The 26,860-nt window shown below is 35.6% G+C and overlaps 1 protein-coding gene across 2 annotated transcripts in view; it reads right to left on the bottom strand.

Annotated features, from left to right (window-relative positions):
• LOC121405580 (calcium uniporter protein, mitochondrial-like) overlaps positions 1 to 26,860 on the bottom strand; it is a 54,790-nt gene that overhangs the window by 14,492 nt on the left and 13,438 nt on the right. For both annotated transcript variants that reach the window (XM_041596506.1, XM_041596505.1), the window contains exons 3-4: positions 13,310 to 13,483; positions 10,916 to 11,020 (exon numbers count right to left, since the gene is read on the bottom strand). In XM_041596506.1, coding sequence (XP_041452440.1) covers positions 10,916 to 11,020; positions 13,310 to 13,483 — 279 coding nt within the window. The remainder of the gene's footprint in view (positions 1 to 10,915; positions 11,021 to 13,309; positions 13,484 to 26,860) is intronic.

Here is a 26,860-nt window from a genome sequence, read left to right as displayed (position 1 = left end):
TTACCCATGTGTGTAGGAGTTTAATGGTGGGAAAAGCCCTATCTCTTCCCATCCCACAAATGGACATGGAATCGTTTGTGTGCAACATGAACTACTACATGTATAATACTAACATATATATAGACCTAATGGAAGGTGAAAGATCATTATGGTATAAAGTCCTTCTTATCTTGGCTGTTTCCCAAGAAGAATTGGAAAGCATCCCGATGGGGGCGGAGGGCGGGGGCAGTCAAATATATTGTTCTACACACGCACAACCAAGGAATTTCCCCAAAAAACCTGAACAACTTTTTTGCGGGCTTAATTTACACGTTTTGGCCCCCATTAAAAAAAAATATGACCTTAGGGAAAAAGCTTGGGTGAAAAAATCATACCCTAAACATGTTTGGCTAGTCTTTAAAAAATAAAGCTTTGGGGAAAAAAAGTACCCTAAATACATTTGACCCCGCGATAGACCATTGATCAGTCTTTCAAAACCACCCTTTTCCCTGAAAATCAGTGTTTTTGATAACTTAATAATGAGTCCACGTGCGGACCGCGTCCAAAACTGGAAAAACACCCCTTTAAACATGTTTTTTGGTCATGAGTGTGTACAGCAATATATCTGACTGCCCCCCCCCCCGAAAAGCATCCCAATGAACGCAATAAGGGCACTATTACAAGGTACAAAACATCACGGCATTCACGTGCAGCAGCTAATGGTGAATGAATGAATTCAAATTAATGGTAACGAGCAGGATGCCTCTGGCAGTCTTGCCTGCATTACACCATATAATATTGCAGCAGAGTTTACTGACATTAGGAATCAAACCATCTCTCCTTTTATACCCCCTTTAAATATTATCAAAATATGCATGGGAAAACATGTAATACTCAAGATGACATACATGTAAATATTTGGCACATATAATCTTTATATTCAAGCTTTAAGGAATAAAAAGAATTCATATGATTATTTGATTTTGGAATTAGGAGGAAATATTTTTTGTTCATTTTTTCATCAGAAATAAGAACAATCTTGATCCAGTGTCTGACCTTACATTATTCAACTCACATAACACTTGATACTCCGTAGGTGAAAACCACTGAGTTATTTAAACCACCAATGCAACATTCCAAAAAGTGGCATCATATTTATTTCATGCATGAGCACAAAAAGTCGCTATCACTACGGAAGATATGACCTTACTTTCATATGACTTATATCTCTCCATTTCCTGACAGAACAAGGATTTTGTTTTATTCACTGGCAAATATACATACTGTACGAATATCCACTCTTGTTCATGTTTTGGAAGTTGGAACAGTATCCCTCCCTGTCCACTTTATACTTTTTGGAGTAAAATTGGTAAAAATGGATTTCTTGTATGTCTTGGTGACCAATACATTGTAAATGTGCATTTAAAGCCACATTTTTTCCATCTGTAAATTGATCAGTCCATGATCAGCCGTACAACCTCCTCGCTCTGATAAGTGCTAGGACCAACATCCTCACTTCTGGCAGATTAAGGCCATCAACATAATGGACTTCTTCCATCAACCAATGATGACTGTTCAATAATTCCATCAAGTTCTTCCCATGTCTCAAATGGCTTGTCTGAGAGGTTATTATTCAAATTACACATTATCTCATCAGAGACCTTAATGTGTGTCTATCCCTGGATTCCCAGATGAAGGTTTCTTATAGTTTGCAGTAATATGTGCTTTGGATAAAAAGACAATTCAACGTGGCATCCACATCCTACTAAACTCACTAGGGTACCTAGGGGGGAGGCAATCAGCCCCCCCTGACGAGCTGACGAGCTTGAAGACCTTTTTTTTGCTTGTCAATTTTTTTTCTGGTACAAAATTCTATATTCGTGGTTGAAGACCTTTTTTTTGTGGGGGCTTGTCAAATTTTTTGGCGGATGAATTTGCCCCCCCCTGTGGAAAATCCTGGGTACGCCACTGACTAAACTGCAATGACGAATTAAAGCTACACTCTAAATCCTAAGGATTTTAAATAAATCAAGATCGGCTGTGATCAGCCAAATTTTGAATTTATATTAACTTTTAAATTCAAATCTTTTAGATTGATATTCAAATCAACAAGGCTTAAAATCTATATATTCGGCTGGTCACTATTCACAGTTGATCTGGATTTATTTTAAATCCTTGGAATTTAGAGTGTAATGTTGGCTACTAGGAAGATAACAAAAATCATCATGACCTGTATATAAAAAGCATTTATTTTCTCTAAAAAAATGAGACAGAAAGCGATAAACAGGCCTAATACTTAGACAAATAATTTTTTTTTGTTATTTACAATATTTGGTCAATGCAACAGGCAATATTAAGTCCTGACAAACATAGGGCCATCTGCACCAGCCCACGTTTTCAAGTAAATTATCCCGATCTGAACAATCTTGAGATTATTTGTAATGGAGATACATGTAGTTCGCTGGATTAATCTTAAGATTACAATCCTAAAGTCATAGCGCACTATTTACAAATTATCCCGTTACTTTACAGACCTGTGCAAAAGCACTCAGGATTACACGGCATCACACCAAAATGCACTGATGCCTCGCTCGAGCACGAATTGCTCTTCTTGCACTGGTGGAGATGGGGTTTCTTGAATCTCGAGATTAATCGCGTAGAGGGCCGATCGGGCTAAAATCTCGAGATTGAGCAAACTTGGGCTGGTGCAGCACCGCCTCATTATAAAAATATTATATAATAATATACTTCACTATTAAACTCAGGTTTCACCTTTAAATATCTTTCCCTTTAAGACTTTAATTTTTTTCTCCGTTGAATACAGTGTAGAGTCATTATTGCCCATCTAGCATAAAATTGAATTACACCGAGTTAGATTTCATCTGATTCTCAGACTCTTCAGATGCACTGTATTTCCCTTCAAACTGCCACTTCTCGATATCATCCTACAGATTGCTATTCAAGATCAAATCTCACAAGATCTACTTTTCTTCAGTCACACAACACATTAATTCACAAAGCTCCATGCTGCAGAACAAAATCCAAACCTTCTTAAAACCTAAATCTGTCAACCTGACTTTACTACCGGTATTTGGTGGCTTCACAATTGAAATTACTGCTGCTTCAAAGCAATATTAAGAATCAGATGGAAGGTGGATTTATAAAGATTTTTATTATAGCATTGGGGAAGATCACATAGAGAAAAATATTCATTTGAATAATCACAAGTGGCAGTAAAAACATAGATGTATGTTTGTTTGTACATGGTGGTGGTGACTTTTTTACCCGATTGCTAAGAAAGCATGAATGCTTGTAAGCAAGCAACCAACCAGAGGACCGACGGCTTAAAGTCCCCTGCGAAGGACCTGGTACTGAGGATTAATGCCTTACCAAAGGGCACTAGCGCACCAAGTGGGAATCGAACCCGGGTCACCGGAATACGAATCCCCCGCTCTACCGAGCTATCGCGCCACTTGTGATTATTCAAATGAATTCTATTCCCTATGTAGGCCTACCGTGTACATACATACATGTAAACCCAATTTTATTTTTTTAAATGTGAGTAAAGGTCAGTAAAATTCTTTAAAAAATGATTTTATAATTGGGTCATTCCATCTGGATTCACCCGGTGGTTGCACCCGACCGTCTCAGAATTCGTTGTTATTTGGTATACATAAAATTCAACATGGCCCAAGCACAAAACAAAAAAATTAGTCCAATCGGTCCGTCGGTTCTCGCGCTACGGCCCGCCCTTTTCTCCTTGTTTTGACAAAAATGGGCGTGACCTTCAACTTTCAATGGCCACTGCGTCATTACGTGTTGACCAATTTTCATTAAACTGGTACCATTTGATAGGAAATTCAGAGAGGAATCCAAAACATGCATCGAATAATGTATTGGAGCAATTTATAAGGTCATGACCTTTGACCTTAACTTTGACCTTGAGTTTGACCCCCGGACAAATAATTTTTTAACTTGATTTTCGTGTATGTTAATTATTGGTATGATATTGACAAAATATGTTAAAATCAATGATGATATTTTATTTCTTCACCTTTAAAAACTCTTCCAAAGATACCATGAAATTTCACTCTAGTCCCACACACTGATATTCATGTTAGTAAAGTGTTTACCAGTTACATGATTTCTTCCAATCTTCAGTTACAGTATGCAAGCACATGAAAAGAAATTAAGCTTAATCAGTTCACAAATAAAAGATTAAACCTTTATGCTCATGAATAGATATCTGTTTAGGCATTTTGATGTTCATCAATATATATTCATTTTGATGTTCGGCAATATATATCATATATATTCATAGTAGTAAAGTCTTCACTTTTATCATCAAAATATATACATGTATATATATGTATATGATATATATTGCTGAATCATAAAATGCCTAAACAGATACCTATTCATTAGCATAAAGGTTTAGTCTTTTATTTGTAAACTGATTAAGCTTAATTTCTTTTCATGTGTTTGCATGCTGTAACTGAAGATTGGAAGAAATCATGTAACTGGTAAACACTTTACTAACATGAATATCAGTGTGTGGGACTAGAGTGAAATTTCATGGTATCTTTGGAAGTTTTTAAAGGTGAAGAAATAAAATATCATCATTGATTTTAACATATTTTGTCAATATCATACCAATAATTAACATATACGAAAATAAAGTTAAAAAATTATTTGTCCGGGGGTCAAACTCAAGGTCAAAGTTAAGGTCAAAGGTCATGACCTTATAAATTGCTCCAATACATTATTCGATGCATGTTTTGGATTCCTCTCTGAATTTCCTATCAAATGGTACCAGTTTCATGAAAATTGGTCAACACGTAACGACGCAGTGGCCATTGAAAGTTGAAGGTCACGCCCATTTTTGTCAAAACAAGGAGAAAAGGGCGGGCCGTAGCGCGAGAACCGACGGACCGATTGGACTGATTTTTTTTGTTTTGTGCTTGGGCCATGTTGAATTTTATGTATACCAAATTACAACAAATTCTGAGACGGTCGGGTGCAAAATTGCACATTCATTGGGTGAATTGGCATGGAATGACCCAATTATTCATGGGGGTATCTATCTATTACAAAAACATTCACCCCTCATATTATGAACAGTAGATACCTGTACATGTACATCACTGTACAAGCACACAAACCCCTTTAAAATAGAAAATTGGTTGTTTGCTATCTAGCAAAGAAAAGGACACACGGGAAAATACTGATTGCAAAAATATTATATACTCTGTGGCATGCATGACTTCCCACAGGCCTGGCTTTGCAATGCAATCAATATTAATTTGAAAGCAATTATCTCGAGCTGACAAATATTAACCAAATGATATTGAAATGTGTGCAATGGGTTTGAACACTGGATGTTTTTCTCCTCATACAACAGTCAGACGAAGACCCAAGGGACACTCCGAAATGACGAGATAAACTGTATAGTGTAAATATTATTCAATGCAGAAAAAAATGTGTAGGCGTATGTACATAGAGTATGTTATAAAATTACAGAAAAAAACATGAAAGATTCTCATTTAAGCCAAAGGGCATAGAAGAAAAAGAAGATTCTATGAGTTTGCTAGAATATTTTCTTCTAAAGGCTTAAGCTGATCTGAATATTATTGCAATTTCAACATTTAATATTTTCAACACACTTTCTACCTCTATAAAAAAGAAATCTTCCTCGAAATAGTGTATGAATTGAAATATATCTTGGTGGATAAAGTCTTTATTTTTTGTGTCATTCCTTTATGTGTGGGTGCGTCGTGGTCTAGTGGTTCTGACTCTCGCCTTTCAAGCAGAGGGTCGTGGGTTCGAATCCTAGCCATGGCGTGTTTTCCTTCAGTAAACATTTTATCCACTCTGTGCTGCACTTGACCCAGGTGAGGTGAATGGGTACCAAGTAGGATTAATTCCTTGCATGCACTGAGCGCTGTTGATGGTAGCTTGAGCTATAAAAGCAGGGGTAATAATAGCAAGCGCTTTGTAACCTCAGGCAAAAAGTGCTACAAATTCCAGCTATTATTATTTATTTCAATACCCCTTGAATGCTTACATCATACAGATAATGTATAACAGAAAGATTTGATATGATTCTCAATGAATGTCACCGTAAACAAGTAACAAACAATAAAAAATACACAAGGAAAATTTCATCTGAAAGTCTACTGAAAAGTATAGCCACTAACTATAAATTTAATTTCATTTCCTTAAAAGATGTGTCCGAATATAGCATAACCAAAATGCAAACTGTAAGAATAATTTGGGATAAAGGGAATCACAAAAAAAATTGCGAAAATGGCAAATTATCAACATCCACAAGGGAAACTCTTGTTTCATCTGACTTTTCTATTGATATGGTCATTACTTAATAGAAAATCTAGTTTCATTTCCTTAGAAAAAAATGGTCAATGCATGTACCCAAATTGTGCTCACAGTGTTCCAATGTATCGTACATGTATTAACAACCCCTGAATGGAATTTCATATGCAGAGAAAATGAAATAGGGGTGGCAGCCAAATTGCAAATTTGTATACAGAAAATTGTAAAGTTTATGTTTTGTCTTCAAAGCGATAGAAATGATATTTTAAAGAATTTCATGTACATGTACAGCACACATGGAATAACATATAATTTGCCAATCTATATCTGATTTATCACTGAGTTACATCACATCCAAAATACAAATGAATTCAATTATTTCTTCAAAATTTCCTCAAACTTTCACTTAACTTGATCTCTCTTTTTCAGATTCAACATAAATATTAAGCTAATAACTTTCAGAAGGATACGTTCTTCCCAAACACCATCCGTTTGTGGAACGGTCTACCTGAAAATGTGGTCATCTCACCATCGATCGACATCTTCAAGACACGAGTCAGAGATGTCGTCTTAAACTAACTCAAAATATGAGAACAATTTGTATAAAGTGTATATGCGTTCGTTTTTGGACTTATTTTCATCGAGCTTTGCTACGAGCAACACGTTTAATTAGCCGATAGACAACCAACTGTTGTGCGACGATACTCCGTGGAGGTTTATGCACACTACTGGAAGAAGAAGAAGATTGGTATTATATCATAATCACTCAAGTTTGATTGAATCGTACTTTTCATAGTTTGTTAACGTGTATAGGGAGTATGTGCCTTCCATTTAGCTATTTCTCTCACACAAATAGTATCTTGTGGCATACAGTAGTACTTCCCTCTTCTGCCCCCTCCCCCCCCCCACCCATCTCTGCTGGAAGATGAAAATAAATGAAGATCTGTTCTTGGACAGAGACCTGTTTTTTTTTATAGCCAAACATATTTGGACAGAAAAAGTGTAAAAAGATGAACATTTACATGTATTTTGTTTATTTACTCATTATTACTATTATTTTTTTTTTTGCTTATCAAAATAATCATAAATGCCCCTCCACCTCAATTATGAATTCCTTGTAAATGAGCAATGATAATTGTAATGCATGGTAAATATACAAGTACATTATGTACATTGTAATCAGGATTTTGAAAACAAGTGTGAAGATGGATTTCCAAACTGAATAATAAAATAATAATATTCCGCATTTATATAGCGCTTTAATCGCAACAACGTCTCTAAGTGCTTCACAGACATATTATTACCCCGGTCATCCGATCCTTGCATGCCCGTATACAATGTATGCACATTCTCCACTCCCTGGGGAGTATTCCAACAAAAATTCCAAGACTCAGTTGCTAGGCATACCACATATAGGCTTTCACATCGTACCAGGTACCCATTTAACACCTGGGTGGAGAGTGGCAAAGTGTGGATTAACTCCTTGCCAAAGAAAGCTAGTCCATGGTGGGATTCGAATACACGACTCTCTGATTACAAGGCGAGAGTCAGAACAGCTACACCACGGCGCTTCCACATAATGAATGACGGAGTGTACACATGTATAATGCCTACTTTTTATAATAAGCATGATGAAAAAAAAGATGTTGCTGCATTAACATGTAAAAGTACCCACTAAATGCATATGCATTGAATTTTTGATGATCGGCAATCACAAAGATCAAATTCAATTGTTTTGTCATATCAAAGTAAATCTGACTAGGAAAATATTAATTTCTTCAGAACTCTCAAAACACCCTTTTGCTAAACATACAGAACCCCCAGCAATAAATCATGAAGAGCAAAGCCGATCAAAAATGAATTAGCTTTGCCAGCCGCTCCTCAATCATAATTTCCTCGAGCCAAAACCATCGGAGATAACGAGGAGGGAACAACCACAGGCCGAGGGGAACAATGCGCCGAAAGGGAGAGTGGGTTTTCCTGTTTATGTGTGTATGAGCGACAGAGCGTGATACAACTGGACTTGATGAATTCACATGTCATATTATGAGCTCACTCACTCATAAATGAGGTGCGCTCGATAGAAGAGGAAAGAATGCAAGCGCTCGGCAATGTATTATCCCCACATATATACGAGGTGATTTAAAAATATAGTCACGTTAATGTCCATAATGAAATGACCTTTTAGAGATGCAGTACAAAGAAGGGTATCCATCATCGTATATGGAGTGAGATTAGCCTTTAATATAGCAACTACAACGTGTAATTACATTACATTATACATTGAAGGACTATCATTAAAAAAGATATAGTTGATCAATGTTAATTACAGTGGTATAACACCTTTTTTTTGTAGAAGTGTTGTGGCTCAGTGGATAAGTCTCCAGACTTTGAACCTCAATGTCAGGTGTTCGAACCCCACCACAGCATTCGCGTCCTTTGGCAAGGCATTAATCTACATACCACTCCCAACCCAGGTGGTACCTAGTAGGAAGAAATTCCTTGAACGCTTGAGCATCCGATCAGGGTAGCCATGCTAAATCCAGGATAATAGTAAGCAGCGCTTTGAAACATTATATAAAGCGCTATATAAATGTTGCATGTTATTATCAAAGGATGATGATAATGTTGCGTATTATTATCATCGTTTTTTGCAGGAATAAAAACTATATTCAGAACACTCAGATCAAAAGCACAAAGCACAGAGTTGAGAAAGGGGGCATTATGCAATAATAATGAATGGCTGTAATCACTGTAATTATAAAACATTTTATGCAACTGTAAACTTTAAAAAAAAAACTTTAAAATAAGGGAGCAAAGCATCCAAGATTGTGATTGGGCACTTTTGCATATTAAGTGAAATTGAAAGATTTTGTGCATACTTTTGGTGAATTTTGTGAAAATTTTCAGTAAAAAAAAGGTCAATTTTCAAAATATCCTCCCCCCCCTCCCCAAGGCATATGGCCATGTTGCGTTGCATCATTTTTCTCTTCCTATCATAAACCCTGTTTTAGTCTGAACACATTAAAAACACCAGATGGGGCATTCAGGATTGGCTGCCTAAATCAGATTTCAATAGGAAGTGGGATTGTGGTCTCTGATATCAAAACATTTTCTGAAAAACAATCATTATCTAAAGAAGATATGAACATGTTTTAAAATCGTTCACCATCATGTACATGTAAAATGGAAGAACAAATTTTATCAGGAAAACTTGAAAGCAAATTTGCTTTGAATAATGCATAGCAATATACATACATGTAAGCATAAAAAACATGTTCTTTATTTTGGACTTATTCAGCATGTACTGGATGTTCTCAAATGCCTTTCATTCAATTCATTTGAAAAGAAAATGAAAAGCATGTATTTGAATAGTTTTTGTTGAGTTTTGTGACCTGTGTTACTTTTAATTTTTCTTTAACAATCTCAATGTTGGTTGGAAGATTTCACCATGAGATTACAATGTAGTAGTGATAAAGAAAGACTACATGTAGCTGTGATAAGATTACATCTCTGCTGGTTTTTCACATCCACTTTGTTTTCTGTACCTCTTTTGTCACTTTGCATTATTTGAATAATTATTGATTTTACTACATGTAAATTAAAATAAATGAATTTGACTGAAATAAGGAATGCCAGCTCACAAAAATGATGAGCATGAACATGCTATTGTGTTACAGTCACACACAAGAAAAATCAACTCCAAGCCAACAAATTGGGTGATTTCAAGTCGGATGTTGGCCTTTGTGTTGGTGTTGAAATTTGGATTGCTTCAGAGAATGTAAAACTGATCCAGATCACATTATTGACATCTCAACAACTAGTGACTAGTGAGTGACTTTTCAGCCCATATTCATTTTATGCTTGGTGTTATAATTATGTAAAAATTGACCTAACACCAACACCGAAAGGTCAACACTGACCTTGAAATTACCCGATGTATATCTATGGTAAGAATGCAATAGCCATTGTTGGTCTGGACCCCATAACACAGAGGAATAGTGATTAATCGCTACATGCAATGGCCAATCAAGTTCATCGTTGCATGCGCATTTTGCTCAGTAGACTGACTAGGAACCAATCAGATTTGTTCTTTCAAAATAATCGCTAACCTTCGTGTTACAGGGCCGAGGGGTCGGTTTCGTCAGGGTGAATGCAGCCTAACAGGGTTCCCACAGAAATTTAATAACAGAATTCCATGACTTTTCCATGACTAAATTCGGTAGGCAAAGTTTGGGATGTCGCATAACTGGGTAAAATGGAAATCATGAACACCGATTATAATAGCAGAGAATGATCAGAGTATGAGAGTTGCGAGACACGACCAACTGGAACTGGAAAGCTGCCATAACCAAGAGGTAAATGCAATTCCATGACTTTCCATGACTTTTGACAAATGTTCCAAATTCCCTGCATTTCCCTGACTTTCCATGACCACAAATTTTTCCAGGATTTTCCATGAGTGTGGGAACCCTGCATAAGCAGGAACATTATTTTTTTATCACCAAACCACTTTCATGATTTTGGACTAATTAAACAAATTTTAAGTTTTCAAATATGATATGTTTTCCAAATGATGATCCTGAAGATATCCTTAAGCACTTACCTAGTTCTGGAGGGTCTACCCTGTAGGTTTCTTCATTTATCCTGAGAGAGAATGGATTCCTCATCAAGACATCTATACTGGTTGATCTTGCCACCTTTACATCATCTGGAGGAAGATATAACAGGAATTAATTTTCAAGAACAAAAATACGAATATATATTTATGACGAAAAAGAGAAAAAAACATTTAGATGTGGAAGGGGGGCGATGGGAGCCAAAGATGTGCATGTAAGCACAAAAATAAAGCCACCTTGTGCAATGTAGTTTACAAGATAATGGTTTTGATACAAACTTTTTTGGCAGAATTCTGTTTGTGCTATAACAAAACATGGAACAAACTTTAGCCAACTCATCTGCTGTGATATAAATAGAATATACAGTGTAGTTTATGTATAATGACATGGTTCAGTTTTCTTATATTGTCTGGGGAATGTCTGCTCTTGTCTTTGTCAATTTTATTCATTTTGTTTCAATCTGATGCCTGTTGTTGTTATTTTCCATATTAGTGTTTTTATTGGCAAATAAAATCAATCTCAAATCAATCACAAATATTTACAAGTGATCCATTCTTGAAAAAAAAAGATGCAATGTACATGTATGATAAACCTATTATTCACTTCCATAATGGCCCGAATTCACAAAGGTGGTTTTGAAAACCCACAGTTGAGTCCATGGTTTATGCAGATTTCCTGTATAAATTACGCTTAATTTACCACGTATCGGGAGCATGTATAAAAAATGTCCAATAGTGATGCGCGCTTTTGTCACAGTGCGCCAAATTGACGCCTGTTGCCATGGTTAAATGCGCTATTTTAATCATGAGTCCACTGTATTTAATTAATGAGTCCACTCTTCAAACGGTGGACTAATGAATAAAATAGCGTGGATAACCACGGCAACAGACGTCAATTTGGCGCACTGTGACAAAAGCGCGTATCAGCATTGGACATTTCTTTAATAAACGTGGTAAATTAAGCATAATTTATACAGAAAATCTGCATAAACCATTGACTCAACCATCAACTGTGGGTTTTCAAATCCACCTTTGTGAATTCGGGCCATTATCTCCATTAGATGTGAACATACATGTAGATGTATTAAGGAAATGTTTAAATAGCACCAAAGGGTGTTGAACTGGTCTATTATTAAACTGACTTGTGTGGTCCTACAAGAACATACTGTATTTGCAGTCCTCGATGATATCACATACTCCTCCTCCTTCTCTCCCCCTCCTCCTTCTCTTCTCTTCTTCTTCTTCTTCTCCTTCTCCTTCTCCTCCTCCTTCTCCTCCTCCTCCTCCTCCTCCTCCACCTCCTCCTTCTCTTCTCTTCTTCTTCTTCTTCTTCTCCTTCTTCTCCTCTTCTTCTTCCTCCTCCTCCTCCTCCACCTCCACCGTCACCTCCTCCTCCTTCTTCTCCTTCTCCTCCTCCTTCTTCTTCTTTATTTTCATTTTCATCAGCAAATTCTTCCTCTTTCTTGAAGGTTCTACAAATTCAATTCTACATCTCTGATATTGCGATTCCAAGATGTCTCAAGCTGATAATCTGATAGCTTTATTTCATAAACAATTACCATGACCTTCCCCGGCAGATGGTAGTGTACTTTGACTTGAACTCAAGAGCTTCCCTTGACGATCTACGCCATCCAAATGATTACCATACATTAAGAATTCATCACATAATCTCACGTTATATATATATGGAATCACTTTGTATTCATGGTCATGTATGAGACTTTAATGTCTTGCATCTTGAGACACACTCTCGCATTATGAAAAGGGAGTCTAGTTTAGAGTCAAAACTCAGAAGAAAGAACTTTGTCTTTTTATAGATTAATACATTTATTCGAAAACTCTTGCAAGCTTTCTTCCTTCATTTCTTACGAGCTTTCCAGTTTTCCCAAAAAAAAATCATATAATTTACTGAATGACAATTAAATAATATATTTTCTACTGGAAATAGAGGAATTGTAGCTCAATTGATAAATATATTTAAAGTTCATCATATTCATATAATTTATATTTTTAGAGGACATAAGAATTAATTTCTTATTTATATGGAAGGGAGCAGTTACATTTACTTCAAGGTTCACATATGTTCAATATCATGATAGTTTTCACAAAGATGTTGAGTTCCCCCTGTCTATTGAAATCACATCCAAGAGAAGATAGCATGACAAACTCACTACAAAATGTGGAAGAGGCAAAATGAATAAGAGGGGTAATGAAGACAACATTTATAACAACCAAGGAAAAAAATGAAGATTCTTATTCATCACAGATCTACTGCAGCATCATGATATTTTGCAGGGGGGCAACTCACCCTTGGTCCCATTCATTATTTGTACTATTTATTATTATTATCTCTTGTGGAGGGGACACAAGTCATATACATACCATCATTGTAGATTGCAACAGTCTCGATCCCCCCATCTTCATTCTTAAGATGCCTGAGGAAGTCGCCTACCGTCTCTGTGACTGGTTTGAGGGTAAACTGACACCTCTCTCTCCTGGAAGGGAGGGGCACGAGGAGGGTCGGGAGGCCATTCTGGTAGTCACACACTACACCATCTGTATCAGGAGGCAGAAAAGGAGAGGGGAAAATGGAATACTCAATAATATTCAGACAATCTTACCAGTGAAATATGACTTCTTCTGTGAAGATTGCAAGTCATAAACATCTCTCATTCACTTTTGACCCCACAACATAGTACAGACAGTCTCAACGATTATTAAACTATTCTATAACATCTCCGGCAGAAAAGAACAAAATATAAAGAGAATAAATACATGCACTTTGCACAAGTTAATCTTCTAAAGTAAGGTTTGATACAATTTACAAAAACATTTTAAACTCCTTCTTTAACAGAAAAGGGGTAGGAATTTTGGTATACAGATGTAGGACTCCTTTCAAGGAAAATGGCTTGGAAATTTGGTAAAAGGCATCAGTTTTATGAATTAAGACACTAAATCTTTCTGCACAATGCATTAATCAGGGTTAGATGGTTCGAAACATACCGCTGTTGCGACTGGATAAAAAGACATAATTTTGTAATAAATCCAGTGAAGTCTCAACAAATCCTATCGAGACATTTCTCAGTTTCTTCACGACAGAAAAATGAGATACATTTTAGTTAATGATTATCCAATTCCATCTGAAATGGTATACCATGTAATCATATCAAACAGAGGGAAGACATGAAATGAAAACCACATCATCGCCATGAAGTCGACGAAGAGTGCGTCTGCAACAACAGAGTTCTCTTCAATCGTGTTTACACAATCTTTTAACTGTCAGCAGCAAAGTGGCCCCCTAAAGCTATATTCAATGTGCTTCCTTGCAATAGATCTTGTGGTAATAACTATTAAAATCTGAAATGTCAAAATAAGAGAGAAGCCTCCATCTTTCCAGGCAGGAACATCATGTTCAAAACATGAAGATTGTGTTTATTGTTCATGTGCAACCCTCATTTTGCAGATGTATGGAGGCAATCTAGCCAAGTCAATTGATGAGATTTTATTGGAACAACTCTCTTCTTGCCCATCGCAATATTCAATGCACTTCCTTCTTAAACGTTGTCATGACAAAATACGGTCAATCAAACAAACAGGTCATGCTCACGACATGGCAACAAGAATTCTCTAAATTTCAAAAGAGCTTAGAGAGGCAATCTGGACCAAGGCAGATGATATGATTTTATCATTCGAGAAAGTCTCACTTGCCCCTTTTACACTAGATGTATATTCTAGATGTTAGAAAAATAAAAATCATTTATAAACAAAGTCTCACTTGCCCCTTTTACACTAGATGTATATTCTAGATGTTAGAAAAATAAAAATCATTTATAAACAAATATCATATTTAATATACATGTAATATGGACGTTCATAATGTTGGATGTCTCTGCACTATTTCATGGGCTTAAAGATAAATGAAAGTAGTTGCAGTAGACACTAATTTCACGAGAAAGTGTGTGAAACCAAGCTTAATTGTCACTATATCATCGAGGATCTAGATCTGGTACAGTTACATAAACTGAACTGTGTGAAATCTTGAAATCTACGCTGAAAATGTTCACACTGAATCACCAACACAGATAAGCGCACATGGGACAGGGTATTATTATTGCTTTGAATGTCGGCCCGACGCTTGACCCGAATCCCGTGCTTATTTGCTAATTTCTCAGCAAGTACACAATTTCTTCCAGAATCCTTTGGCACATATTTTTTATTCATACAAACAGACACTTTGGTGGACATTTTATTGGATTCTGTACGAACTCATTTTGAAATTGTTACCACAACTGGACTTTATCTTTAAACTTGAGAATACAAACCAAAGTAAATTTGGGGCAAAAATTATTTGGCAAATCATGCAGCTCATTGGTGGTGAAAATGCACTCCAGTTTTGGCTAGAAATAACTGATATTGAGCAAATTGTTCAAGGAATAAAAAGTGGCAAAGGACTCATGGATGCTTTCTAGTGCAAGGCAATACTCCATGCTCTGGCGAGAATCAACCGGACTCAGCTTGATGAAAACGGGACATTTTGAATATCAAGGACTGATAAATCTAGCATAATATGAGCGAACTCAGACTGATGATGAACTGTCTACTTCATTAAAGGTCAAGAGTACAAGAAAAGTCTAATCTTTTGAGACACGAGATCATGTTCCAGACGGTTTAATGTGCAGAATTAGATTTTATTGGAGCAACTTCTGTATTGCCCTGTGGCAAAAGACAAAAACTGCAAACCCAATCTATTTCAATGCAACAGATGTTATTTTAGTAACTAGTGATACATTTAAATGTCACTGTCGTCAGGGTATGAAGGAAGTACATGTATGATATCTAACAGAAAGATAATGTTCCAGATTTTGTATGGACTTGGCCGTGTTTTTTTTTAATGTAATTCATTTGGTGAGATTTCACTTGAGCAAATACTGTGCATGTATCTTGTTCTCTGATGGGAGAAATTATTCAAAACACACATCTTAAAACAGCTTGGTGACTTTGAAAGCTGCTCAGAAATTTCAACATTCTTAGATGTCCACCCAAATAAACAGAATATCAAATAAAAAGAAAAAACATATAAACGCAAAGCTGAACATTTCATCAAAATCAGATGCAAACTTTTTAATAGAAAGTTATGACATTTAAAGTTTCGATAAATTTCACGGAACAATTACATGTACATGTAATATGAACATGCATTTCCTGGTTGGTATGAAAATGATGGTGTCATCCCCGCTGTTTGTTTTGTATTTTATGATAGGATTTTTATTCTTCATTACAATATGAACAAAAATAGATTCCTCACTGAAAAGATGGAGGCATTGCTGCAACCTACTGTGATTCATAAAGATGCTTCTCCTCACATCTGCAAAATTTGAAATAATCATACAATGAAATATAAAAGAAAAAGCGAATAACATCATTAACTCTCATTAACCTATCCCTGTGTTTGACTTGGGAAGGCGGGGTAAGTTGAGCATAGGGGCAAGTTGATACACCACCCCCAGGCTAATAATGAACGAGTCAGACATAGTGGTGGTGTCAGGTGTCATGTATTGATGACCCATTACATAACCCTTAACCCAACCACTTTATTTCCAACTTTGAACAAAGAGTACTTTTTTAGAGGGAAAAATACAAATTTCAGCCAAAAAGTAAAAAAAGGGTGTGAAATAGATAAGTGCTTTTGACCAACACACATCTTTAAATATATTATAGAAATACAAACAATATTGTTAGTCCAGGTATGGATTCTCATTCTTGTCATAGTTTTTTACATGATGAACGCATAAGAGTGTGGATGTGAAAATATCACAATAAGTTCAGACTGGGGTAATTTACATGTAAGCCAAATCAACAGTTGAGCCATGTTAATTCTAATATGGTGATGTATAATAAAAAATTTGAAAAATTTAAAAAGCCATTGGTATGCAGGCAGAAAGGAGCAAATTCACATGACAGTTCTTTTGCTTTTACAAGATGTTAGTATTTATTGAGAATTAGCAAGTGAAAAGACTTTAAATGAAAAATTGACATCCTGGTTCTTCCCGCATACATTTTGTACATAGTTTTTGTGGCTCAACTTACCCCAGATGCTGGCACAATTTACCCCATATATGGGACAAGTTGAACCATTTGACATTGGTTTTTTCAAAGGTCACAATGACTTTCAGTGTGGGGGTAGAAAGTTATATATAGGTGAAAAACATTTCCCAAGAATCAAATTTAAAGGCAAGGTACTTATTTCTACAATATTACTAGTCATATCAATTCTAACATGTAAAATGCAAAAAGCGTCGCAACTTACCCCGCCTTCCCCTACACTGATTTTCTTTGAAATAAATTTTGTTGGAATATATCATGTTATGTGATGAGTAGACCTTATTTTCAATTTCAAAGGTCAGAGTAAAAAAAAAGAAGTCTCCATCTTTGATAAAAGTACAATTATGAAAATGTTCTATAGAGACATATTAAATGTCATTGGCATAGGTCTTTGTTCCATATGAGATTCAAGAGGCCAATCGAGGCCAGGCCAATTGAGAAGACTTTATTGGAGCAACTCTTGTCTCCTCCTGCCTACTTTTGAGATTCAATATTCCTTGAGGATACATGAAATGAAGGGCCTCTGAATGTCAAACTGTTGAACTCATCCCCTTTCTTCTCTTTATCAATCTCTCTCCATCTCTCTTTCTCTCCCTCTCCTTTAATTCCAAGATCCAAGATTAGTGTTCAAGATAGGATATTTGGATTTGCTCATTTCGAGAACGCAATCAGGAACATCGCGACTGGACGGACTCCATCGGGAAAACGACAAGGAAGAGAAGGGTATATTGCAAAGAGGGGTGAAAGCATCAATAATTCAAGACATTCCATACAGATTGAAGGAAGAGAGGGTCAGAGGAAGACATATTTTGTGAGCCATGTAATAAACAGGGGGGAAATACAGTAGATGAAATGGGAACATGTATTAGGCATATCTGCTTTTCTTTTATGTATAATTATGGTTTCTTTGAAAAATGTGTTCTATATGAAAATCTAAAGGTTATTTATTTCATTTTTATTCATTAAAGGGGTGGTCCAGGCTGAAAATATTTACAATACACAGAGTAGAATTCACTGAGCAAAACGCCAAAAATTTCATCAAAATCGGATAACAAATAATAAAGTTATTGAAGTTTAAAGTTTAGCAATATTTTGTGAAAACAGTCATCATGAATATTCATTAGGCGAGCTGATGATGTCACATCTCCGCTTTCCGTTTTCTTATGTTATTACATAAAATCATATTTTTTTTCATTATTTCATACTTGTATGAATAATATGTCTCCCTTATAATGAAATAAGTTGCGGCAATAAATATCTAATGCACTAAATCAGTTGTCAATCAATTTTTTTTCTAGTTCTTGGAGGAAAAATTTGAATGTAATAAAATACAAAAGAACAAGTGGAGACGTGACATCATCAGTCCACCTTATTTTTACAAAATATTACTTAACTTTAAAATTCAATAACTTTGCTATTTGTTGTCTGATTTTCGGCATTTTGCTCAGTGAATTCTACTCTATTTATTGAGCTATAAATACTTTCAGCCATACATTGTCCCCTTATCTACTGATTTAATAATTCATGTTCAATCAATGTGTTTATAATGCCCTGCATATCATTCATTATTAAAAAAGTCATCATCATTCATACATTGATTAACTAACAAATATGGCCATGTTTATCTTTTTTAATACATGAAATTCACTCATTCTGTCGTTCATTGATCAACTACATTGTACATGTACTACTTTTAATACAAATTAATTCATTTCTAGGTACATGTATCTTTCTAGAATTCTTGTTTTTCCAATCACTATCTTAGGTCTCGAGAGGATGTATTTTCTTCCAGTAGTGTGATCATACATGTAAAGAAATTTAACACCAACCTACCTCAAGAGAATATAATGTATATGCATTCTCTAATGACGTTCAACACCTCGCTTGTTATAATTCACACTGGTGTAGGATACAGGATCAAAGTGGGAATCATCAAAAGGGTGAGTTCACACAAAGATAGAATAACAAAAAATTAAAATCACTATCTGAAAAATATCACAATGAGTGTTAAATCCCCCTGAAAGAAGAAATAATATGGGGCAATTTGGGAAGATGGTCCTTATAATCTTTGAGGGGAGGGGCTAAGAGTGTGTTTACTCAAATGGCCAATTTTTCATTGCATTTTGGGCAATTATTCCTCATCGTCCACTTTGCATGGGCCCTTATTTTGCACTCGGTATCATGGAATAATTGCCATGTTATACAGAATTTTTTTTTTCTTCTTTTTATCTTTCTTTGTAGAGAAGAAATTTCAGGAAAAGTCTTCGCTTTGCCAAGGGATATATTGCTCCATGTTTTTTTTCTGACACTTCCCTTAAAGTCCATGTACAAGATAATGAAAATAACAGATTCTTTTTAGGAATCTTTTGAGGAAATTATGCAGGTATTGCACAGTGTGTAGAGTAGAGAAGAGAGGATGGTCGATTGCCACCTTACGTGCCATAATTCTCACCGGTTATGCACATAAATGTAAGATCAAATTTCAAGAAGCAGGCCTAGTGGGAACTGCACATCTACATTTACAAAAATCTCCAATTCTAATCGATTATATGGACAGCCCTGAAAACTGAGCAGGGCTTTTATACATGTACATGTATCTCAGACTTTCAACAATCGACACATTGGGTGGTTTCAAACCGCCTCGATCATAAGAATCCCTGTTAAATTACAAGAACTTTTTAGGCTAAAAACTATCCATTAATTAGGGCAAGGAGCTTCTTGCATTCACACCCCCCTGACACATACCTTTTGGGATAAGTTCCTGAAGTTAGCATGCGCAGTAAGGTCTGCTATATGCAAGCGAGGCGCGCGATTCAAAATCACTAGCTCAGCAGCCACCCAACACGCTGGGCCAAAAGTTCCCGTAAATTGCTTTCACATTTAATACCAAAATACTTGCGACCTTGGAAAAATCCCAGCGAAAGTTCTCTTAATTTCGCCAAGTACCTACATGTACTATTTAGCAGGTATTTTCTTTCGGGGAAATTACATGTAGTTTGCTTTCACATTACCAAAATACCTGGAACTGCCGAACTTCGAGGCAGTCTGAAACCACCTAGTGTCAGCTATGGTACTTCTCAAATATTGATGAAATTTCTTGCATTCCAAGATTTTCTGATTGGACTTGCAAATGACTATATTTTTCCCAGGTTGTGCTTGCTTGATTGCCAAAGCTACATTGTAGTCGACATCAATTTTTGTATTGATTATATTAGTCATTAGTCAAATGTACATGTACTATACCGGTATTTCTATACCAGTCCCGGAAGAAGGGGCACTTCCGTTGACGAGTATATACAATGCCTGACCATGGCGTATCGAAAAGCACCCTAAACAAGTATTTTCCATGTTCTGAAAATGCACCCTTAAACAAGTATTGGCATGTGAAACCATACCCTAACAAGTATTGGAAACAAAGCGGTACCCTTGACAAGTATTTCCTGAATTGACCCCCCCTAAACAAGTACAACAATATCTTAATGTTACATCATGGACATGATCACGAACGTTGTCTTTTCCTTTACTTTCATTGGGTTTTGTACCACCCCACACACCTCACTCAAGTGTTGGCGCAAAAAGTACATCCTTTTGGTCTTTTTATACCCTTGCAAATTGGAGCGTAAACACATAGTTTTCCTTGCTAAATATATACCCTTTTTTCATTATTTTAGTGTTTTTGACACCCTTATTTATTAAACACGTAACATGCCCTATCTTGAAAAACAGATCCCTTTTACATGTACATGTTTTGGGGGTCACACATGGTATCCACTCATCAATAGAAGTGCCCCCCCCCCCCTGGAATACCAGTCAGCAAAAATAATTTAACCATGGATTCCTCTCTGTTTTATTTATCTCTCAGTGAAAAGTTCGTAATTCCAAAGGTTCTTTATTCCAAAGGTTCGTAATTCTGAAACACGTAAATTGCCTATATACCTCGATGTTAGTAATCCGAAAACATAAAAGGGTTTGTTAATCTGAACATTTGTGGCGTTATTCCGAAGGTTCAATAATCCGAAAACGAAATAAGGTTCGATGTTCCGAAGGTTCGTTAATCTGAAAACGAAATAAGGTTCATTGTTCCGAAGGCTCATTAGTCCAAAAACGAAAAAACGAAGGTTCGTTAATCACTTAGCTATCGGACTAATGAACCTCTGGAATTACGAACCTTCGGAATAAAGAAGCTCCTTGGAATAACAAAGCTTCGGAGTTACGAATGTACATGTATGCGGTCTTTTTTTTTCTATTGACACATAAATCATCAAAAAAATGTACCAAACTACAAATACAGAGATGCTATCAAAAATTTAATAGTGAACCCCAACAGAAAAGGTACTCCTTCACACTATGAGTGTTGAATATAGACAACAACATTACAATGCCCCGGGAGCCTTGAGAATATTGAATGTAATATTTTATTACATCACTTCACAATACATGTACATGTGGGTAATTCCATACGTGTCGTACGGGACATTTTGACAATAATTTCTACATGTAGTTTCCTAGCCGAATGCTTGAGCAATGAATGATAAAGCTATAGTGGATAGTCATGTGAAAAACTAATAACCAATACCAAAAATTGATTATGGGTAAACTATACATGTAGGTGAAAATGTTGTGTGTCGTACAGGATGCAGAAATGTCCTGTAAGACACGCAACATTTTAAGCTCTAATTCACCTATGGACAACATATTCTTGTTGGTTGTCAGTTTTTTGCATGTCTATCCAGTAGTACTCTAATATACCACTAAGTAAATTGAAGTTCTTCGTTTATTTGGACAGCGGGTTGAAGAATGTTGTGAAAATGGCTGATTTTTCTAGCATGGAATCGCCCAAGATGGCAGAACTTGAACACTTTTGAAAGTTCATTCACTCTCTTTATTTAACACCACCACTGCATATCGATTCTGTAAATCTTATATTTTACCAAAAAGCATGTGTTTTTATACAATAATTTTTGTCTCTTTTCAGTGAACAGTTTTTATACATTGCAGAGTTTTGATGAATTCGCAATTTTTCCTTGCTGTGTTTCAATTACATGTACTTGGCTATTAATATTAGAGGTATTGTTTAACTTTGTGAGCAGCTGCTTTAAAAAATTCTCAAACCAAGATGAAACATGTGTACAAGTTCATGTATTATTAATATTAATAAACCCTGAAAACAACCATTATTGAGAATGAAAAGCTAAAACTACAAGACAAACCCAGATTTTGTAAATAGGCGTCTTATAGACACCTAAATAGTACACAAAAGTGTATGGGATGAAATTAAGATGGTATTTCCGGTCACTTTATATTTCAATTTTTGAAGCACTAAATAATTACTTTCAAACGCAATTTTTTCTGGGCTTCATTTTTGTAACATATCACAGACACAGGTGACTGACAAGTGTGACCTTCTAGCTCAGATTTTTTTAAAGTCAAACCAATGTTAACCAATCACTTTAAACAATAAGATCTGGAAAAGGGAAATGATATATGTACATTATTCTCAAGCCTGTCTACTACTAAGACAATGAACACGGCACAGATAAATCAAAGACCAGGGGCCTGTCTTTAATACAAAGACTTGCGATTAATCGAATCAATCACAAGTATGGAAAGCCAGCAAAGTCAACATATAAAATGCATCTTTGCTCAATTTTTTTTTCTAGATTTGAATGTATATCCATAAATTGATTTTTGACAGTTCAGTATGCTCTTCTTTCTTTACAAAGGAATTTGTAAAGAAAGGAATTTATTCTTTTAAATAAAAGTATTTTCTATTATGGTTTTCATGAAGCATTCTCCTTTCCCTTGGCTGCTATTTCAAGCTTTCAGCTTACAATACATGTAGCTGGCCTCTGCATTTAAATTTATTTGTTATTTTTTACATGATACAATTGTCACCTTTTTAATTTGATCATTATATATGTTTGATGTCATAACATTGTTATAAAATTGTAATTATGATTTTTTCATTGTTAATAAATGCAGAAATACCTGCTTAAGAAGAGGACATTTCGCACATTTCTTGTAGGAAAAATTATGTTGAATTTCCACAAAGTTACTTGTATCAATCATAACTCTTTGTAGGAGCCCAGATTGTTTCTACAGTTCTAGGGAACTCCCCCATTTATTTTCAAACACAAAGCTGTTTTAGCATAATCAAACAAAACATTTATAGCACTGGGATAAAAGTAAATAGACACTGTCAAGGGTGTTTGAATATGACATTCTCCAATCTCGAGTTGAGGAGAAGCCAAGAGGCATTGAGATACTACACTGAATTGTTCATCGTGAGAAGAATTTCATGAAAAATGGCACTTCACAAAATAAGCTCCGATATTGACAGAGGAATTCAATGCCTGTATTTTATGCTAGTGACAGTGTACATGTATGTACATGAATGTATTGGGCCTACATACAGTACTGTACATGTACAGTGAAGCACAGGGTCCCATCTCACAAATAGTTGTAATTGATCTAATCAACGGTAATCTCAACTATATACATGTACATGTACATGAACCTTGTATGGAAATCTACATGTATCATTGTCATATTACTTTTCTACAGGAAATTTGCACAAATTTCTTTGTAAACAAAGAGGAAGCACACCGAATTGTCTAAACTATGATGATTATAGCTATAGATACATTAATCACAATTAAGTTGGCATTGCTGGCTTTCCATAGTTGTGGTTGATCGGATCAATCGCAAGTTTCGCAACTCTCTTGTATTAAAGACAGGACCAAGGATGATCTGCTCGGCAATCAGCATGTAGCTTTTTTCAATCGTCCGAGTTTTGCAGTTTGTAAAGACAGCATTGAGCACTTATTTTCCAAGGTATTTTTAAGAAGTGTGGTATGAATTTTCCAGCCTCTGATATTGCATGATCACTTGCAACAGAAAATACAGACGGGTCATACTGAGGCTGCAACCTCAAACCTCCCCCCCCCCCCCACCCTTCCCCCTTTAAAAATTGTGAACATTTTCCTCATCCACAAGGAATTTGAAACAAATGGTCTCGGCATTCTTGCCCAGGAATTTCCAGTGTACCAGCACTTGATGAATCCTTCTAGATACAAGGAACTTTTAAACACAAAATCAGGGGGATCTACATGTACATGTATTTATTAAGAGTAATTAATATATTCTGTAGAATCCCAAAAGGATGATCCCCTATGGAAGGAAGTATGAACACATGTATATCGCCTTTCCAGATTACATACATGTAGTTTTTCATATCCATTTCACACAGTTCAATGAAAAATATAATTGTAAAATAAAAAGTCTATGAGATACATGTACATGTATTTATTAAGAGTAATTAATATATTCTGTAGAATCCCAAAAGGATGATCCCCTATGGAAGGAAGTATGAACACATGTATATCGCCTTTCCAGATTACATACATGTAGTTTTTCATATCCATTTCACACAGTTCAATGAAAAATATAATTGTAAAATAAAAAGTCTATGAGATACATGTACATGTATTAGTGGAGTAGAAGCATGTGTTTCCATCCCATGTGAACATATGTTGACAACTGGAAGTTTTGGTAATGAATCCGCAAATCTGGGTCAAGCTCCTGATCACAAACTTGTTGGGAGATAGAGATGTCCCTACAGTGACCCGTAGCACGTATGGCATTTCTGGGTACTGAGCAAATTTAATTTAGCATTTGTGGGAGACAAATTATCACTTGTAAGCTGAAATCTGAAATACAAACATTGCATGCAAGGATACATGTACTGCACGCCTTCATACTGTTACTGTACACTCTTATTATTTCAACATAATATACTGTAGGCCTACAGTGCACATTATCCATCAGAAAAATTAAACTGGAGTCCTAAAAAATACCTCCATATACACGTACAGTGTACATACATGTACTTGCCGGTCCAGTATCCAATTGAGACATTTTACAACATACAGGTAACACATTTTAGGTGGAAAAATACATGCAAAAAATTATTTTCTTTCTTTTCTTTGCTTTCATGAATTGCCTTCCAAGAAAGACTGAACTGATTTTTTTTTTTTTAGCAATCTACATTTTGAGCTTTCAGTATTAAATCATCGGCAAACTCAATGGTCCATACTGCTAAGGTTCCATTGATCTATAGACATAAAAACATATATGTACTGGACATCTACCAAATTGAAGCCCGCTAAAATGGAAATCTGCGAAGTGAAACAATAAAATGATTTTGCTGGTAACTGAACAAACTACATGTAGAAATGGGCCACTGAAGGAAAAGTATTCACATGTATAAAAAGATCACTAGATACATTTTAATTTTTGTCATCAAAAATGCAATGTTAGGCCTACTATAGACTACATATCATGTATAAAAGAAAATATGAAAACTTTTGCAATACTGAGCATGTACACATGTTTATAGAACGATGGTTACTTAAAGGAGAATGAAACCATTGGAGCAAGATAGCTTGTGTGAAAACAGAAAAATCAAAGAAACTGATCAACAAAAGTTTGAGAAAAATCGGACAAATAATGAGAAAGTTATGAGCATTTGAATATTGCGATCACTAATGCTATGGAGATAGCAAATTGGCAATGCGAAAAAGTTGTGTGATGTCACTTGTGAACAACTCTCCCCAGAGTCCCCATTACTTTATTATATTTTTCACTAGAATTGCCTCTTTTATCACATCTATTTATAAATCATGTGTTCTGTCTACATGAGGGCATGTAATACTTTTTTTTTTAAGAATACATCATGGATAAAGAGTTTGTATCATCATAAGAAAAAGGAAAAAGAGACATTTTGAGGGTATTTTATAGTCCACCAAAGGGAAAGTTGTTCATCAGTGACATCACACATCCTTGTCGCATTGCCAATGTGAGGATCTCCATAGCATTAGTGATTGCAATATTCAAATGCTCATAACTTTCTCACTATTTGTCTGATTTATCTCAAACTTTCTTTATTCTTATTCTTTGATTTTTCTGTTTCTACACAAGCCTATTTGTTCCAAAGGTTTCATTCCCCTTTAATAATTTACATCGATGATGTGGTGCTCTTCTGTACAAAATTAGGACCATGTAGGCGACACGTAGTGTTGTTGGTTCTAAGATGCACATTTAATGCTTTCATGAGGCACATTCCCGTCAAAATATCAATTCGAAGATGGCTGAGTTTCATCTCCGATTTTAATATTTCACTGCTTTATTATGTATGATGCACTACCAGACATTGCCCAGACGATCAACTATCTATATAGGATGGATCTTATCAAAGATGCAATGTCTGGGCAATTTTGACAGCATATCACTTTCAATGCTTAAACTAATTTCTCCTCACTAACATGTGAAATACACAGAGCGTGTTGTTGAGCTACGGGCTATCGAGCATGACGTGATGACGGTTTTTTGCCCAGTAACTTTACTCTGGCCAGGAAGTGTGAAAATATGTCTAATATTGCAGTCACCAAAGATATTAAAGATGATATATCGCACATTAATGGGGGGTGGTTCAAAATATCAGATTAAAATAATCATATCGCAATTATAATAAAGGGAAAACATTCCTTCCATTTAATACCAAAATGCTTATATAAATTACCATTTCTTATACACTAGTAATGAATATATTACTAGTATACTCCAGGGAAAAATTAAAGGGGAGCTCAGGGCAAATTTGCTCCAAAAATGCCCTACAGAGCCCTGGAAAATTAATTAAGAGCCTCTGAAATTCACACAAGCTGTCTAATAAAAGTTGTAACAAAGTTGGGCTTGTGTGAGCTCAAAAGATGGCCCCTGAAAAAGAAAAATTATTAAAATCTTCCCCGATATACAGGTAGGCCCCTAGCATGT

Source organism: Lytechinus variegatus, chromosome 18 (assembly GCF_018143015.1).
Source record: "Lytechinus variegatus isolate NC3 chromosome 18, Lvar_3.0, whole genome shotgun sequence".
Lineage (NCBI taxonomy): Eukaryota > Metazoa > Echinodermata > Echinoidea > Temnopleuroida > Toxopneustidae > Lytechinus > Lytechinus variegatus.
The sequence above is the reverse complement of the archived record's forward strand: the minus strand, read 5'-3'. Positions and strand labels throughout refer to the sequence as shown.